The 16,874-nt window shown below is 35.4% G+C and overlaps 1 protein-coding gene across 1 annotated transcript in view; it reads right to left on the reverse strand.

Annotated features, from left to right (window-relative positions):
- Positions 1-16,874, reverse strand: part of LOC103175553 (dynein axonemal heavy chain 17) — a 47,635-nt gene that overhangs the window by 7,915 nt on the left and 22,846 nt on the right. The window contains exons 36-65 of the mRNA XM_007888650.2: positions 16,432-16,536; positions 15,943-16,100; positions 15,643-15,781; positions 14,994-15,221; positions 14,364-14,501; positions 13,821-13,953; positions 12,633-12,760; positions 11,912-12,060; positions 11,140-11,422; positions 10,869-11,042; positions 10,522-10,729; positions 10,094-10,259; positions 9,763-9,865; positions 8,898-9,045; positions 7,877-7,968; positions 7,392-7,553; positions 6,939-7,103; positions 6,546-6,737; positions 6,064-6,330; positions 5,606-5,767; positions 4,971-5,204; positions 4,508-4,672; positions 4,306-4,401; positions 3,422-3,639; positions 2,817-3,024; positions 2,310-2,425; positions 1,905-2,097; positions 1,222-1,457; positions 772-894; positions 409-613 (exon numbers count right to left, since the gene is read on the reverse strand). Coding sequence (XP_007886841.2) covers positions 409-613; positions 772-894; positions 1,222-1,457; positions 1,905-2,097; positions 2,310-2,425; positions 2,817-3,024; positions 3,422-3,639; positions 4,306-4,401; positions 4,508-4,672; positions 4,971-5,204; positions 5,606-5,767; positions 6,064-6,330; positions 6,546-6,737; positions 6,939-7,103; positions 7,392-7,553; positions 7,877-7,968; positions 8,898-9,045; positions 9,763-9,865; positions 10,094-10,259; positions 10,522-10,729; positions 10,869-11,042; positions 11,140-11,422; positions 11,912-12,060; positions 12,633-12,760; positions 13,821-13,953; positions 14,364-14,501; positions 14,994-15,221; positions 15,643-15,781; positions 15,943-16,100; positions 16,432-16,536 — 5,094 coding nt within the window. The remainder of the gene's footprint in view (positions 1-408; positions 614-771; positions 895-1,221; positions 1,458-1,904; positions 2,098-2,309; positions 2,426-2,816; positions 3,025-3,421; positions 3,640-4,305; positions 4,402-4,507; positions 4,673-4,970; positions 5,205-5,605; positions 5,768-6,063; positions 6,331-6,545; positions 6,738-6,938; positions 7,104-7,391; positions 7,554-7,876; positions 7,969-8,897; positions 9,046-9,762; positions 9,866-10,093; positions 10,260-10,521; positions 10,730-10,868; positions 11,043-11,139; positions 11,423-11,911; positions 12,061-12,632; positions 12,761-13,820; positions 13,954-14,363; positions 14,502-14,993; positions 15,222-15,642; positions 15,782-15,942; positions 16,101-16,431; positions 16,537-16,874) is intronic.

Here is a 16,874-nt window from a genome sequence, read left to right on the forward strand (position 1 = left end):
ATCTCCCAAAGACTATAAGAGCAGCTCAACTCTTCATTGGAGGACATTGTTAAAACATTTAGGAAGTCTGGCAGTGTTTGAGTTTGTGAATGATTATTCTGTTTTGTTCACTAAATTCATATTTGTGCACTTATAAATAACTAATACCATTTTAGTCACATTTGTATACTTGGACTGCAGTTATCAATACGTGCAAATTAACAAATTAAACTAAATTATCAAATGGAATAGCACTTTACTCACATCAACACATTTATTATAGTGTATTGAATGAATGCCACAGAATAAAACAGAAATGAACAAATTTGAATCTTTAAATGTTTAACTTGACTTGGTTATTAATAAATTCCTGTGATTACCTGTTTAGCATCAACTTAGCCTTTCTATACAAGTCTATCGTACACATACCTTCAAGTCCTCTAAATCTGGTCTTTCTTTAGCAACAACGGCAGCCAGTAGCTGATCTTCCAGACCATCTCTGGTTACAAGAAAATTAATCAAAGTACATTGAGCCTGCATCTCTGGTTTGTAATGGGGATTAAAATACTTGGTGTGAAGTATCAGCCGGAATTTGGGATGGAATTCAACTTCCTTATCTCCAATTTTTAGGAATCTAGATATGCATAAAATAATTATTGAATTAAAAGGGTTCATGAATTAAAGGGTAAAGCAGTTTTATAGTGTGTTGAGTAGGTACCAAATGATTTATTGCTGCAGTGGCTGGTTACTAAATTACTAAATCAATAAAAAAAAATTAAAAGCACATCTTACTTTCCCTTTTTGATGGTGTTTCTCCCCAGTAGAGGGTCTAGCACTGGATCCACTGACTCACCGATATTTTCAAGTAATAAAGTGTCTCCATTGGATATAGCAAGTTCAATGCTATCCAGATAACTGTATGAACAAAAGTTAATGAAGATATTGTAACTTTGACTTCACTACGCTTCCACAAGATTAATATTTAGAGTCCACAAAAAGCAAACTGCATCAAACCAAACTGGAGTAACATCAATGATTTTCATCAGCTATAAACTATAACATTAAAATAGTTCAAACTCTACTGAGGCCATGAACCCCTGAAAACAAAATAATATAATATAATTATTTAAATAGATAGGTTTATCCATTTGTAACTTTTAATTATTTGAAATGAAATATATTCAACTTTTCAGAAAATGTTGAATTTTAAGAGGTATTATAACATGCAATAGATGTACAAACCCTTTTTGTCCAAGTCTTATTGTTTTCAAATTATCACCATATTTATTTTTAATCCACTTGATACCCTGTAACTGTGCATCAACAATCAGGGGCCAGCGCTCTGTGTTACAGAGGATTGTTGCATTTTCACTTGATGTGCGATCACTAGGCAATCCCTCATTATTCCAAGCAGCAATGTCAACATCATCAGTAAGAAGGCTAAGAGGGTCTAAGCCTGGAGTAATCGGAATAGGTACCTAAAGAAAGGTTATTTCCATTGGTTAGTGAATTGGCATCACAATTATTACTAGCAGAAATAAGAGGGGGGTGGGTGGTGGAGCAAGATAGAATTTTTTTTCTACACAAACCATTGTTTGAATGTGTGATGTGTTACAACAATTCTTTATTCAAATTATGAACATTACTATTTTTTTCTTCCATTCCAAGTTTCCCCCCAATTTTTTGTTGTGCCTTCATGAACATCTTTTGACTTTTTTTTGCAAGTGGCATCACAGCCAAATCCAATGCTGTGCTAATTCAGTGGTTAAATATATATTATCATCAATGCATTCTGCTTCTAAACCTTAAACTTTATTTGACCAAATAATCTGTGTAAGAAAAGGAAAATACAGTACGCATACACAAACCTCTCCAAAATATGACAGTACAAAAAATATACATCAGCAATGCAAATTGTCTGATACCTTTAGTTTATTCAAGAATGGCATCCAGAAATCATTCAAAAGTTCAGTTCTATACTTTTTCGTGAAATATCCAACATAAGAAACAAAAGCTGTTATAAGAAGTACATCTCCGCTTATTGTTTTGTCTTGCTCCTTAAACTGAGCTATGGATTCACTCCAGCGGATTTTCTCTGATGCCAATCCTCCAACAAGTCTGTAAAAAAGATTTTAAAAATGGATTTGGAATTGAATGCCATTCACCGCCATGGTAGGGCAAAAGACAAAGCAAAATTGTATTTCCCATTTATTGACCCGAAGTCAGATGAATTGCCCGTTTAAATAAATTACGCTTGATTGTAAAAATACTACTTTGCATGAATGCCCAGTTTAATCATTTAGTCCTGATTTATGCTCTTTCTCACAAACCTATTTGCCAGTGAAATTGTTTGGTTGGTATGATCGGCTTCTTGTTGACATTTGAGTTTTTCAGCTGTGGCTTTTTCAAAACGAGCTGTCAGGGTGGCCAAATTATCATTCAGTTCCTGAAAATTAAAAAAGAGTTACAGGAAAATAATTAAAAGTTTGAAGCCCCACCTTGTGTTAATAACATAAACCATGTAATCAGGCATGACTCTGATTTCACATCTGAACTGAAGGAAACCTAGAATAGCTCATTCATGGCATGAACCCACATTCTCTGACCACGAATACCACCAACTGAGTCAAAGGACACAGAAGTGTGCATCTACATCCTTTCAGATAAATTCAAAAGCTACCCTGAAAATTAATACTGGTCCCAGTTATGGGTTAAGTTGATAAGATAGATTCAAACCATATAGAAGTTGATTTAAAGTTATTGCTTGTATTCAAATTTCTCATTAATTGTATAAATAATTAGGTTAAAGAAGTACTTTGTATTAAATGCAGACTTACATTTATCATACGTGTGATACCATAGAGCTTTTCTTGTGCAGCTGCCAATTCAGCATTAGCCTGAGCCAGAGCTCGCCTCTTTGGTGCCACTTCAAGGTAAACCTCATAGAATTTTACAATGTTTATACACCAGGAACACAAACCTGCTGCTGCTATAGACTTAGTGCGAATAAACTCAGGATCAAACATCTCATTTACTCTAAAAGGCCTATGAAAAGTATAGAAACAGAGATTAAAAGTGCAGAAATGATTATCTCAATCTAATGTGTCCCTAGATCATAAATTAAGTCACCCCTAAAGAAGAGGTGCCTGGAGCAAAAACTGAGAGCAGAGATAGGAACAGATGAAACTTCTGTGGATCGCTACTAATCAGAATTAAATAATGTAAATGTTGACCTTCAATTGAAGCTTTTAAGATTTTATTCAATTAACATTGGGGGTCAATAGAAATGTATTCTTGGAACTTTTACTTTTATTATTACCACCACTTGCTATTTTATATGCAATGAATTTTGCTTCAAAATACTAGGTAGTTTATTTACTTAACAATTAAACAAGCTAACAACTTTTAAATTGGTAGAAGACTCAGTATTTCATTCACATACTGAAAAGCTCTCAAAGAAGCTTCTGGGATGTGTTCCTTGTCATAGCTTATTAGTGTATCCAGGAAAGTATCTACTTTGGCCATCATGATTTTAGCAGACTTCCAACTCCTGTCCCTCGGAATTCTACCACCAGGTGCTAAGAGAATCATCACAGCCGCCATCACAAGAACCACGGCCTCTGGTGGGGAGCCAAAAGATTTGAGCTCGGTCAAATTGCTCTAAAAACAAAAACAGATTAATAGTATTTAGAAATTAAATTCAGATATTAAAAGATTAGAGTAAAAGTTCCACAACAATGTATGTTTATAGAGTCATAATATTTACATAGTTTTTCCAAGAAAAAGAAATGTTTCACTTTACTCATCTGGTCAGTATCTGGGGCCTTTGCACCAGTTGGCAGGCATCTAGCACAAAAAACTTTTCCATCGTGCGAAATAATTAAACAATGCCCAATAGACGGGATAATAATGGAAACAAAGAATCCAAAATCTGATTTTATTAAAAATATGAGGGCTTCAAGATAATAATAATCCTTGCATTTGAAAAAACCCCATAAACAAGACATCTCAAAGCACTTAACGTGAATTGTAAAGTGTAAAGTGAATTGACCGTGTATTTTGTGGGCGAAACGTAGCAGCCAATTTGCGCACAGCAGTGACCCACAAACAGCCATAAAGTGAATGACCAATTTTATTTGGTGGATTTGCTGGCCAGGGCACTGGGAGGGAGAGAGAAACTCTCTTCTCTTAGAAATTCACCAAAGAAAATGAGAATTCAATTTATTTTTAAATAATGGCATACTCGCTGTAAAAGAAGTTTAAGTAAATCAATGAGCATAATAGTTTCTATTAATATATTATCCTTTGTTACATTGGCAGTGTTACCTTATTTAAAGTGTTCAGAGCCTCCTGGGCTGCAACTAGAGCTGGCTCTGCTTTTGCCAAGTCCTCTTCACAAGACTGTTGCTTTTCTCTCACGTTCTAAGTATAAATGAAGTACAGCATTTTAATAAACCTTAGAGGTAAAAACTTACGTGGAAGTCTCAGGGAAATTGAATCTCAATTATTTTAATATAAAACTCAGAACCTCATTAATGATCTGCACTTTTTTCTCCTCTTCATCAGCAATTTTTTTATTTTTGTGGACAATATCGGTTTGTTCGGCAACAACTTTAATTAATTTGTCCGCGTCATCATTCTTCTGCTTCAGTTCAATTTCTTGCAGAGCAAGAGTCTCTTTCAGTTTATCTACCTGTAAAAATAAAGATGTGAAAAAGCCTCACGCATCTTTATTTCTCCATTACAATCATGATAATTCCTTTACAGGACAGCAGTCCAGATATATAGTTAACCAGTTAGATGGATGTATGGATATGCATACATATTCAATGAATATGTTTTCAAAAGTCTGAAAGTATACATCTATCAGTCTTTCTTCCTGTTATGCAATAATGGTTCCCAATGAATTACTACAATAATTATAAAAATGGTAAATTCATTATTAGGTTTATGGAAGTGTACAGAATGTTACATTTAACAAATCTACAAACCTGGGCAGCAGTACTGTGCAGTTTTTGCAAACCATTATCAAGTCGATCCATTTTAGCAATCAAGTCTTTCCTTTGGCTAAATAGCAAGTTCTGATACAGTTTAATTTGTTCCAGGAAAGTTTTGGGTGTTGTGTAGTTATAGCGCCTTTCAGTGGCTAGATAGGTCAAGGAAGTTTCTTGGACAGTTTTGTGAACATAGGCCATAAATTGGCTTATTGAGGTTTTTATTGAAGGCTGAAATATAATTGAGTAAATAAATATATAGTTTAATAGATTGCAATGCAAATAACGGTGAGTAAGAAATTCATGTAATTTAACTCTGGTGTGTCAACACATCTGTTTTCAGCTCATACTCTATGGTGGTAAATAAAATATTATTTACTCTAAAAAGATACTCAATCATCAGGAATAGCTTTGTAGCATTAATTCTTAAATCCAACCCACAAAGATGAGAACAGAAACACAATGCAGTGATTTCTTTGTTTGAATACCAATTGTGATATCACTTCTGAAGACTTTTATATAAAAGTTTACTAAAATACATTTAAGATTGCACCTTCGAAAATTGCCTCAATGTGGTTTGATTATTATTCACAATTTGCAAAATTAAAGAGATTTTTTAAAAACATTCCTACCTCAATGCCCTCAGTTTCCTCAAGGAAGCGTTTACTAACTGATATCAAAGCTTCTTCTGGCCATTCATGGAACCAGTTTATAGCAGTGCAGTTCACCAAAGCAGGGAACTTTCGAGCACGTATTCGTAGAGTTGAACCCACGGGTGAAAAGCAGAGCACTACCTGTAGAATAAAAGGTCTCAGCAGTGGACAGTTTTTTTAAAAAAATACATTGCTTTATGCACATAATACTGCTGTATTATAGTCATTTTAAAATGGTAACAGCAATTGAATAAAAAATTTATATTGCCTTGTTTCAGTTCATGGATAATTGACAGAATCCTTTATGCTAATTATTTGTGTCAGCATAAAGAATCAATGATTAATAAATCATGTTTGCAAACAATGGGAAGCCACTGGAGCATCTTATTTAAATTATTTAAGTCAATACTACAGAAATTCTTAAAAATGAACCATACCTTTAATTGTCTCCTCACTTTCTCTATGAAGAACTTCCAGCAAGTGTCATTGGTATCCTGCAGACCCACTGCTTTAACTTCATTTCTCATAGAGTTGATAATATTATCCACCTCATCATCCTGAAAGAGCCCTGGGATCTCACCAGATGCCAAAAGGTCATTAATAAGTACTAGGAATAACTCCTCTGACACTTGGGAGTCTGTCATCAAGAATACTGTTCCGTGATTTTTAACTCCCGTATTGATATACTGAGTAGCAACGTCTGCCTAATATGAGAAATAACACAAAATAAAGTGAACATTAAGTGCAAAGAGGAATGAACTGTGCAAAGCATAACTTTCTACTTGGTGAGAAAATAAATAATGGTTCAAAATAGAACTACAGAATAGAATATTATTTTGGTTCTTGGAAAATAATGTACATCTAAAAAGGAAAGAGAAAGAATCAAATCCAGCTTTTAATTTTAAGAATTAATTTGTACCTTGAGGTCGGGAACTGAATATCCTTTCCTAAGAGAGATTTGGAAGACATCTAAGGCGCTGATAAATGCTGCTAATCGGGAGAGGCTTTGCTTTCCACTTCCACCAACTCCTACAAGTAATGCATTTCCCCTCGGTGATTCCAAGATGCGGTTTATTCTACAGATGTGGCTCATCGCATCCTCAAACAGAACCTATAAATTTTAAGTTAGTTAATTATAATAAATATACAATGTAATAATTTGAAGTTTCATGAATAATTTTCAATCTGTTAAAAACCCAAGGATTTAATTTGTAGATTTTATTATTGTACATTGCCTGAAAAACTGTACAACAGAATTCATATATATTTTTCTACTGATAAATTGTAAGATTAGTTTATTTATTTGACTTACCAATTGCATTGCAGCATTGATTTCATTGTAGCTCTCCAAAGCATCCTTCAGTAGTTTAGTCAGAGTGTTCCAGTCTTGCACAGCATAATATTTAGGATCACCAATACCCATAGCAAAATGGCAATAAATATTGGGGGATTCAAAAAGAATGTTTTCATCAATTTCCTATCCATGGAAAAAAAATTTGAGATTTAACAAAAAAGTGCAATTGGTGAAAAACACAAATTTTGACTTGCATTGCATTGCATTGAAAATTTTCATTCTTTGAACGGAAGAAACCTTAATATATTAAAAGAAAATAAACAAACTTGGAAAATTAAATGGGCAACACTTCTTCTGCGGTTTCTGACATCAAAAGATCGTCTCAACATCAGAATATTGCCCATTTGGATCTTCCCTTCAAACAATGTAGAATAAAGAGTCACCTCTGGGTGAAGTGAAGTGATCAATTACCTGAAAGATTGCTCTGCATACATTTGCCTGAATTCTTGGAAATGATTCAATATCTTTATTTTCAACTAATTTATCGCCATAAACCCGAGAGGTTTCATGCAGCAAGAGTCGTATTAAATCAATAGTAGTTTTCACAGCTTCTGGTGTAGCAAAAAGTAAACCCTACAATAAAAGCAACAGAAAGGAAAATATAAACTATACCATTGCCTCAGTAACTTATTGGTGCAGGGTTAGTGAATAATAAGGGAGCAAGTATGATGGGAATGCTTTGTTGTAGCTTTTGAAATAACTTATCTATGGATACAGCTTGGATTTTCTATTATAACCAATAACAAAACTTTCATTCTTAATAATTATTACATCATAGACTGGCCATGGAACTTTATGTGTGTGTGTGTATTAGTATGAAAGGGAAGAAGGGGGTGGGGGGGCTTCAGTTCAAGATGTCATTGGCTCAGGGAGCCGAAACATAAGCATAAAAATACCTGGAATATGTTGGAAAGGTCTCTCAAATTGAACACATAATGAAATTTTATTGCAGTTGGAAGAAATGTTGCTGCGATTTTCTGATGCAAGACTATTGAGAGAGAATGGATAGTTATGAAAAAAAATAGGTTTAACATGTTGTAATCTTACTCTTTAAACTCTTCATAAGAATCTAATTGATCAGATAATTCCTCTTTATCAGCTCACTATTTACAGGGGTTAGAGAGGGGATACATTTAGTGATGGTGCATTAGAGTTGCAAGGATAGGGGATAAAGTTTCAGTCCTCAAATAAAACTTCCAGGCCTCAGTGTAGAACAGTGGATTGCAGAGGATGAGTGTATGTCAGATTGGGAAGAGAAAACATTGGTCATGGGTATTTGTGAGAGAAACTGAAATTAAAAGGAGGACCAGACAGATTTGCAATTGGCATATTTCTCCAATGATCAATATAAAAATAAGTAACAACTATAATCATCCAGCTCCAATTCAATAATAAGTTAAAGGCCAGGCATTCTATCAAATAACTCACTAATTCATACCCTATGTAAATCAAAGCTACTTTGCTGGATATGATAGAATGAACACTACTTTGCTCATGAAAAAGAAGAGTGCTTTTAAGAATTTGAAGATTGAGGATAGAGCCAATAATTATATTATTCTTATAGTACCTCCATTTTTAAAACTGTTGGCGAGTCTTCTAAACTAACAACAAAAAATGTTAAAGCAAAATATCAATGATGATACTGTTATGCCACATTCCAGAGAGCTCTGGAAGTCAGCAGGTCAAACCAATACATTTGTTAGGTGTTTGGGCATTAAACCGAACATTAATTTTACATACTCTTAAAGTGGATTGTTTTGCAACTAGTTTATAAAGGAGCAACTGAATTGTAATATAGTCATGACATTTTGCTTAGTAAGAAAATATTTGCATTTTGCAAAAGGCACCAAATAATACATTTAAAAAAAAAGTCCTGCTTCTATATTTTTTCATCTTTACATTTCTTTGATTATTTACCAAGGGCCACATTCACCACCTGTGTATGGAATTTTACCACCCCTGCTGGAAAGTTGCGCATAGATAAATGTTGATAAAGGATGGTACTGTAGATGGAATGAAGTGCATCTTGTCCGGGGAAACTCACAGCAAAGACACAGAAATGACGCTGAAATGAAAAATTAAAGTAGCATTGTGAGGTTTGCATTCAGAAAGTAAACATTCAATATTGTAAAATCAATTTATTAAAAATTTTCATATAATGGCCATCAGTGATACCACCCATGCAATTCTCTTCTCCAGACAAATGTGATTATCAGTCATATCCTGCTTAAAGAATTGTTTACTTTAATCAACCTTCAAATTAAACAAATATAGTTTCACTGAATCATATAATTTCCCTAGCAAGGAATTCAGTGAAACATAGAATGGAGTGTAGTGTTGCTTTATTCAGAGATCATACAAGTTAAGCAGTGCCACGTTCAGGAGCTGATACGAGTATATGCCAAAATGAATATCATCCATACCAGCTGTATCCACTCTATAAAGATGTTCCAAGTGGCATCTTCGTTGATATCCAGAACGGAGGGTTATTTAAGATCTGACAATGACTTTTCATGAACTGAATTTAAAAATGAAACTTTTTAACCATTATCACCTATTCCTTTTATTCTTATTATTCAGTACCTTTCCCTAAATTTTATTAAAAACAGTTGCTTTCAACATACAGTATTCAAATAATCATAGATTATTAGTAAGTACTAAAATGTGTACCAAAAAGTTGTTAGTTTAACTGTAAAATTATAGTTTCAATCACAGTTAAAATTGATTACCATTGCAAACTAAAACACTATCAACTGACCACTGTTCTGCCCAGCATATTTACCTGAAGTCTGGAATCTATTGTGAAGCTGCCAGCTGTGGGATTCATACAGGCAACATACTGACAATTATGAATATCTTTCAAAGTCAGCTTGGTCCTATCATACCTAAGATACAAATCTACATGTTAAGTGCGTTTAAATTAATTCAGCATATAAATTTCTGAATATTTACTTGAATATGTACTAGAATAAACTGATAACTTTATCCTATAATCTATTATTTTGCCACCGAGCATAAAAGATTAGGTTCTCACCATCAACATGTTCATTTCTAAAAAAAATCAGCAGCAAGGGACTATGCTAATTTTGTAACTTTATTACAAGAAGATTTACCAATGTCCATGGTCCATATGCTGTCGAATAAATGTATGAGGAGCTACAGTTCCATATTTATCCACTTCAGGCATGTTCATATCATCAATAAAATAGATTAGTTTCTTGGTTCCAGGTGGTGCAAAATTTCTTCCTGTTTTCTTTTCCAGTGGCTTCTCAAGAACAGCTGTAGGGAGTTCAGAATTAATAATGCAACTGGTTATATTGCTATTCAACAATAATTACACTGTGGGGTTTGGCCTTTCATCTAGGTTTTTCAGTAAATATTCTAACTGCTGTCCCTCAAAATAATTATTTCATTATTTTTCTAATCTTTTCAAAAGTGTAATTATTAAGGATTGTTGGATAAGGCTTTTTGGCAAACATTAGATTAAACTTACAAGTTTGACCTAAATTCACAATAGTGAATTTGTATCCCTTTATTGTACCTTGTAACATAGCAGAAGTTGTGTAAAAGTTGAAAGGGACAGACTGAATCACGTATTCTTCAGGTTCTAGACTGGTCAATTTATCTCCCATGAGTACAGTCTTTCCTGTTCCAGCGCTCCCTGCTAACATTATTGGCCGGCCAATTGCCATCAGAAGATCCATGAAATAGCGTATCCTTACAGTCTCTGTGGTATGTACTAGGGCAGCCTATATCATAACAGGTTAGAATTAGGATGCAAGTCATCAATAGAACAAAATGATGCTCACATTCGAAATTTAGTAGTAAGGCTTCTTTTATTTGGATATACAGAAGCATTTCTTAAAAGAAGATTTTAGAATGATTTACCTGGAGTGGAGAGTCAGCATCTAGCTCAAACTTGGGTAACCTTTCTGACCAAGATATAAATTTTTTTGTTTCACTATCAATGCAGTAGTCAAAGACAGTCCCCTGGGATGGAAACTTGATAGCTTTAAATTCATTCACCCACCATTTGCTGAATTCCACTCGATAGTCCACTAGCTGCAGAAGATATTTTACGGGTCAAAAACATACAACAGTATCAACACACAGATTACTAGGAACTGTCAATATTTGTTACTTACACCTCAGGTCATACCTGATCTTGGAACATGGCACCTCCAAAACCCCAAATGCAAGCAAAGACAAAATATAATTCATAGAGTTCTTTGGGAGAATCTAGAGGCACATTGGCTGGGGTCAGAAGGCATTCCATCAGGAAGAGAATTGTCTGCACCATAGTAATCTCGGGGATTGGAGTAATCTTCTTAAAACCTGTCCTCACTCTCTCGAGACAGGCAGGTAAGTATTTATCAAATAGTATCAACACATTTGCTTTTTCTGACTGAACATCACGATTTTCAATCCAGCTAGCTACCACACTAAAGGACAGAAAATAAGACAATTCAGTTAGCAACAGTGTCAAGTATCAGCTTGAGTTTGATGTCTTCCATGTCATGTATCCCATTTATGTAGTGCTCTTTTTTCAGAATAGTATCTCAGAGCGTGAAGAGTTGAGTGCGCCCATCATGAATCATACCAAGAAACGTCTGGTAATGGTAAACTGATTGAACTACGCAAGATGTTCAGGTTGAGATCTTGATCAATCAATTTACCACTAGACTTGGAACAGAAGGTTCTTGGTTTGAGTCACCCTCCATCCCCCCCTGCTCTCCACTTTCCCCGATCTCGATCCCCAGCTCGAAACATTGATCCGAAACACTGATTGTCCAACACCTTGGGACGTCTTCCCAACGTGAAAGATGCAATACAAATGTTATATTGTTGTTGCTGTTCACGTTCTGATACCCTACCCTGAATTGTACTATTTGTAAATTGAGTCAAGCAAAATACCAAAAGCTGCAACTTACGGATTCCAGCCAAGATCAGTGGGATTGATAAAGAGTATTCCTGCTCTGGACACTGTGGCAGGTGTGGCGGTTCTCAGATGACTAATTTCAAACACCAAACGCATTGTGGGATTCAGTGGAATTCTTTCATTGCTAGCAAGTGTTAACACCTTCAAACAGAAGCCAAATAAAAAATGAGACAGAAGATTTAAGGAATGCAAACGCTACAGCTATGAGAAGTTCTAGGGAATCAAAACAAGAAAATAAAAAGAAAAAAAGCTTTTTTTAAAAAACATGAAATGATGGGGAAAGAAATAGAAAACTAAAATAGAAAAAAATAAAAGGCTAAACAGAAATATTTGAAAGAAGAGTGAAACAAAATGAGCTTTATAAAAAATTGCTCTGGCTTACCAGAAGGAGTAAGAAATTAAGACAGTATATCTTGTAAATCAACAATGAAATAGTATACTTTGAGATTGAAAACAAGGTGGAGAGGGACTCTGCAGTCACTAAAAACAAGGAGGTTAAACCATTCAGTATATGCAGTGAAAGTGTTTCATTCGTAGAAGTAATAATTTCCAGTCAATAAAGTTAATAACCACAAAACTAATCAAATCCAAGATGACTTTTTCAGGGTATTTGACTGTACACGAAGTTATTCAAATAATATAGTGATCACTTGTGTGCATTTCTGGGCACCTACCAGTTCTAAACACTGAGAAAAAATAAAATATTCACTAACCTTGTTGTCGTCCATGACTGTATTAAGAGATTCAATCCACATAGGATCTATATCACCATCAAGTACAATCCACTTTGGACCATCATGTGCGATATTTGCAAGGTCACGCATAATAGTTGAAAACAGACCTATTGTATGTCAAAAACAGCATAAGTTAAGTATCAATGCTAACTATGCCAACACCCTGGCTGTCAGCCTTCCCAACTCTTCCCTCCACAAGCTGCAGATCATCCAGAACTCTGTAGCTCATGTCCATTCCCGCACCAGGCTCCATGACCCCATCACACCTACTCACACCCAGCTGCACTGGCTCCCCATCCCTCAGAGGATCGAGTCCAGAATTCTCATCTTCAAGGACCTCCATGGCCTTGTCCCCCTCCTACCTCTCCGACCTGCTAACCCCTTATCAACCTGTCTGCTCCCTCCGATTAGCAGGCTCTGGCCTGCTCCACGTCCCCCACCATCAGCAGTAGGGTCTTCAGCCTCTCTGACCCCACCCTCTGGAACTCCACATTCCCTTCGCCACCTTCAAGGAACGCTTCAAGACCTTCCTCTTCGACCATGCCTTCGGCCATCCTCCTACCCTCTCTGCCCTCCACCCTCACTGATCCCAACAACCCCCACCCGGGTTCTAATCCCTGACTGTTCAGCACCTAGGGGCATCCTCCCAGCATGAAAGGCGTTTTACAAATGTAATTTTGTATTTTTGTATTGTAAATGGGTAAACAGTTATTTCTGCTCATTTGACTTGAATATACATTTGTATTTCCTGGCTTAACTGAATACAAAATCACAATGTATATTTTACAGGAAATAACAGGGTTGACATTCAGATGTGCAAGCATTTATAGTTTTTCCAATGGTAAAATCTGATAGTCAGCATTTTAACAATACCAATTTGGATCATTCATATCCAATAAGCTTCTAGCAAACTGAAATTTTCAAATTGCCATCAGAATCATAGAAATCTACAGCATAGAAGGAAACCTAGTGGCCTGTCAAACCTGTAGGGCATTATTAATGTGCAAATATTTAGACTGCTATTTTATGAGTTATCCCCTCAAGAAGGTTTCAGAAAAAACAGTGTGCTCTATAGATGAGCAGAAAAGGAGTGGCAATATGGAGGAAATATCCAACACAAGAAACATTTAAACTTAATTTTGAGAATAATAAAAAGAAACAGGTTACCATCTTTCCATTCCCTTGTGGCTGGGTTAATAATTCCAAACAGTTCATCACAAGTCACAGCTTTAGGATCAAGATCTATAGATATGGCTTTTCGTTTCATATTCAAATAAGTACTTTTCAGGGAACGCAATACCTACAAAGTCAAAGAGAAAGAGGAGGGGATACAGAGTTTAGCCTGATGATAGGTACAGATTTGACTGTTCTAATATTGCTTGAAACCTTTCCGAAAATAATACAGCAGTTCTAGGACGCTACCGTGCGTGAGGAGCGCTATATAATGTAAGTTGTTGTTGAAATTGCTGTTGTAGTTTATAGCTGATCTCAAACACCACCTTTGGCGCTCAGAATGCTGACTCAATCTGTTCATATTAGTGCTGAACATTTGTTGCAATATATTTCGGCAGTCATATTTTAATCTATGAATAAACAATCTAATGTTTTAACAAATTTAAGTTATAAACCTTAGAATACAGAAACAACACTTATGCTATCCTTTTTTTTTACAATTTCACTATAGTATCTCAAAAATACCAAAGTGTTTACCTGGGATTTACCACTTCCAGCACTTCCAATGACAAACACTGAATGTCGCACTTGTAGTAATTCCTCCAACTGAATTATTTTCAGCACAAAATTATCCTCAGGTTGCAATTTGAGCCCCAATACTGATTGCTTAACAATCTGTGCAAACATGAGATACAAATCTGTTTACAATGAGAATTTGTATTGTTAAGACTTTTTAAATCAACAACACTTGAGCATAATGCTTCTTTTCTTGAGGGTTTATGAACCCAACATTTGACACTTTCAGATTTTCAAATAGGGAGAATGCCTCAAAGCGCTTGACAAATAGAGTCGGAACCTGAGCTCAGAGGCGGATAGGGGGCTATGAGGGAGGTGGCTGAAAGTGCAGTTCCTTAGACAGGGAGGGGATGAGGTAGTGGTATTTCAGAAGAGAATTCCAGAGGGTCAGTGCAAAGTGGTAAAAGCTTGATGGTGTCTCTGATACCTTTACAGTAGTCTAATGATAACATCCAATATTAAACACCAACTAAGAGTCTTAACAAGATTCAAATGCTCATAAATGAAATGTTAGTGATATGATAATCATTGGAAGAGAACAGCTTTTAAAGTATTTGAAAACCTGGTATAAAATTTGTGAAATTACATTACCTTTTCAAACTCTAAATCTCTTTTTCTTGGTACATCGAGTGCCGGAAATAAGTCTCCTATGAGCCCCATGAAAACTGGCAAATCATCTGTTATTATCTTTGGAATATTGAAGTCTCTCAAGGCTCTCATGAGAACCTGGTCCTCTGGACGAAGTGGATCTCCTCTTTTCAAAGAACCCGCCACAACCAACACAGATTTGATGGCTCGCAATCCCCAATCATAGTGATCCTGTAATTTAGGACTGCATTGTCACATTTTTGGTGTTCATTTTTTCTCATCAAACCTTTCTTTCATTAGTTGACTAAAATATATATTTTTTATGAAAATATTCAAATCACCAAAACATTTTCAGAAAACTAGGCAGATGTATTCTATTAAGTCATTCATCCTACTGTATTCAGAGTCTTCAATGGCAACACATTTTGATTTCATCTGTAAGGCAACTCCATCCAGTCTCAGCAAAAAGCTGATAAGCAGGATTTTTATTATTATTTCTAGGCCACTTACCCAGTTCAGAAAAAATAACTGCAAAGTAAAATAGTTGCGCCAAATAAATTGTGATTGTGGATGGAAATCAAATGTGTTGTCCAGATGTATGGTCCGTTGACAACAATCTACTAAACTAAACTATATAATGAGCAGAAGTTACCTGTTTAGAAAGCAGTTCTCTGCAGAGTGTGTAAAGAGTTATGAATTTTCTGGCAAGTAGTCTGGCATCAATAAAACCTTCAGCAACCAACATGATTTCACAAATTAGTTCAAAATCCGGTACAACCATAGCGCAGGGTCTAAAGAAAGAAAAGTAAGTCTTGCTATTGCAATTATGAAACATTACTCATTACCAGGGTTGTAATATGCGGTTATTAAAATCCCATAATCAAGCTGATTACAAGACTGCTAAAATGATATGTTATTATTTAATTAAAAACCACAAAAACAGGAAAACTACCTGAATAAGGCCTTCAGATTTTCTGGTAGTTCCGTACGTCCTGCATAACCTGGATTCATTGTAATGAAAATGCCAACTGAAGATACAAGTGTAATCAACTCTCCCAAAAAATTAAATTTTAACTTCTTGTCACGTATTGCATCTTGAATGCACTTCACCTGCAAGATATAAAATTGTGGCAACCAGATTCTAAAAGATTCAAAATCTCATGCAAAAAAAACATGGGATGACAAAAGTAAAGGTTGACAGAAAGGAATTATAAGATCAAACAGCAGGAAAATGCTGAATCTGTAGTTGTTGTATGCTAGAATAAAAGGTAAACTAACCACTGATTTTCTACAGGCAAAATAACCATTCAGAATGAAGCTGCAGCTTAGGAGAGTTTGAATTAATGCCATGAGATGGCTACATTTTCACGTGGAGGCTGAATGAATCATTCAATCAATGTAATGTTTTAACAAAGCAGAAAACTGAGCACTTTTAAATTACCTGCACTGCAATTACTGACAAAACTTCCACCGATATCCTGTTAAACTCATCAAAACAGCCCCAGGCTCCAGTTTGTGACAAACCTTTGTAGATATTACCACAGGACTATAAAAAAGGTAAATGTAGAGAAACAATTATGGAATTCTTTGATAAAAGAATTTGTTAAAATATTAACATCTACTGAGCTTCCCTTGTTCAAAGGTCTGTAATTTGTTAAAGAACTTCAATAAATTGTCTGTATACATTATACATTGTTATTCACAGAAATGCATTTGGATTATATTCATTGCAACAACAAAATTACATTTGCATAGCACCTTTCATGTCGGGAGGATGTCCCAAGGCAGTCTTTCGGACCTGAGCTGGGAGTTGGGTATGGGGAGGGTGGAGAGCAGGAGAGGGGAAGGAGGGTGATCAAAAGCATGGTCGAAGAGGAGGGTCTT

The sequence above is a fragment of the Callorhinchus milii genome, unplaced genomic scaffold (assembly GCF_018977255.1).
Source record: "Callorhinchus milii isolate IMCB2004 unplaced genomic scaffold, IMCB_Cmil_1.0 Scaffold20, whole genome shotgun sequence".
Classification (NCBI taxonomy): domain Eukaryota; kingdom Metazoa; phylum Chordata; class Chondrichthyes; order Chimaeriformes; family Callorhinchidae; genus Callorhinchus; species Callorhinchus milii.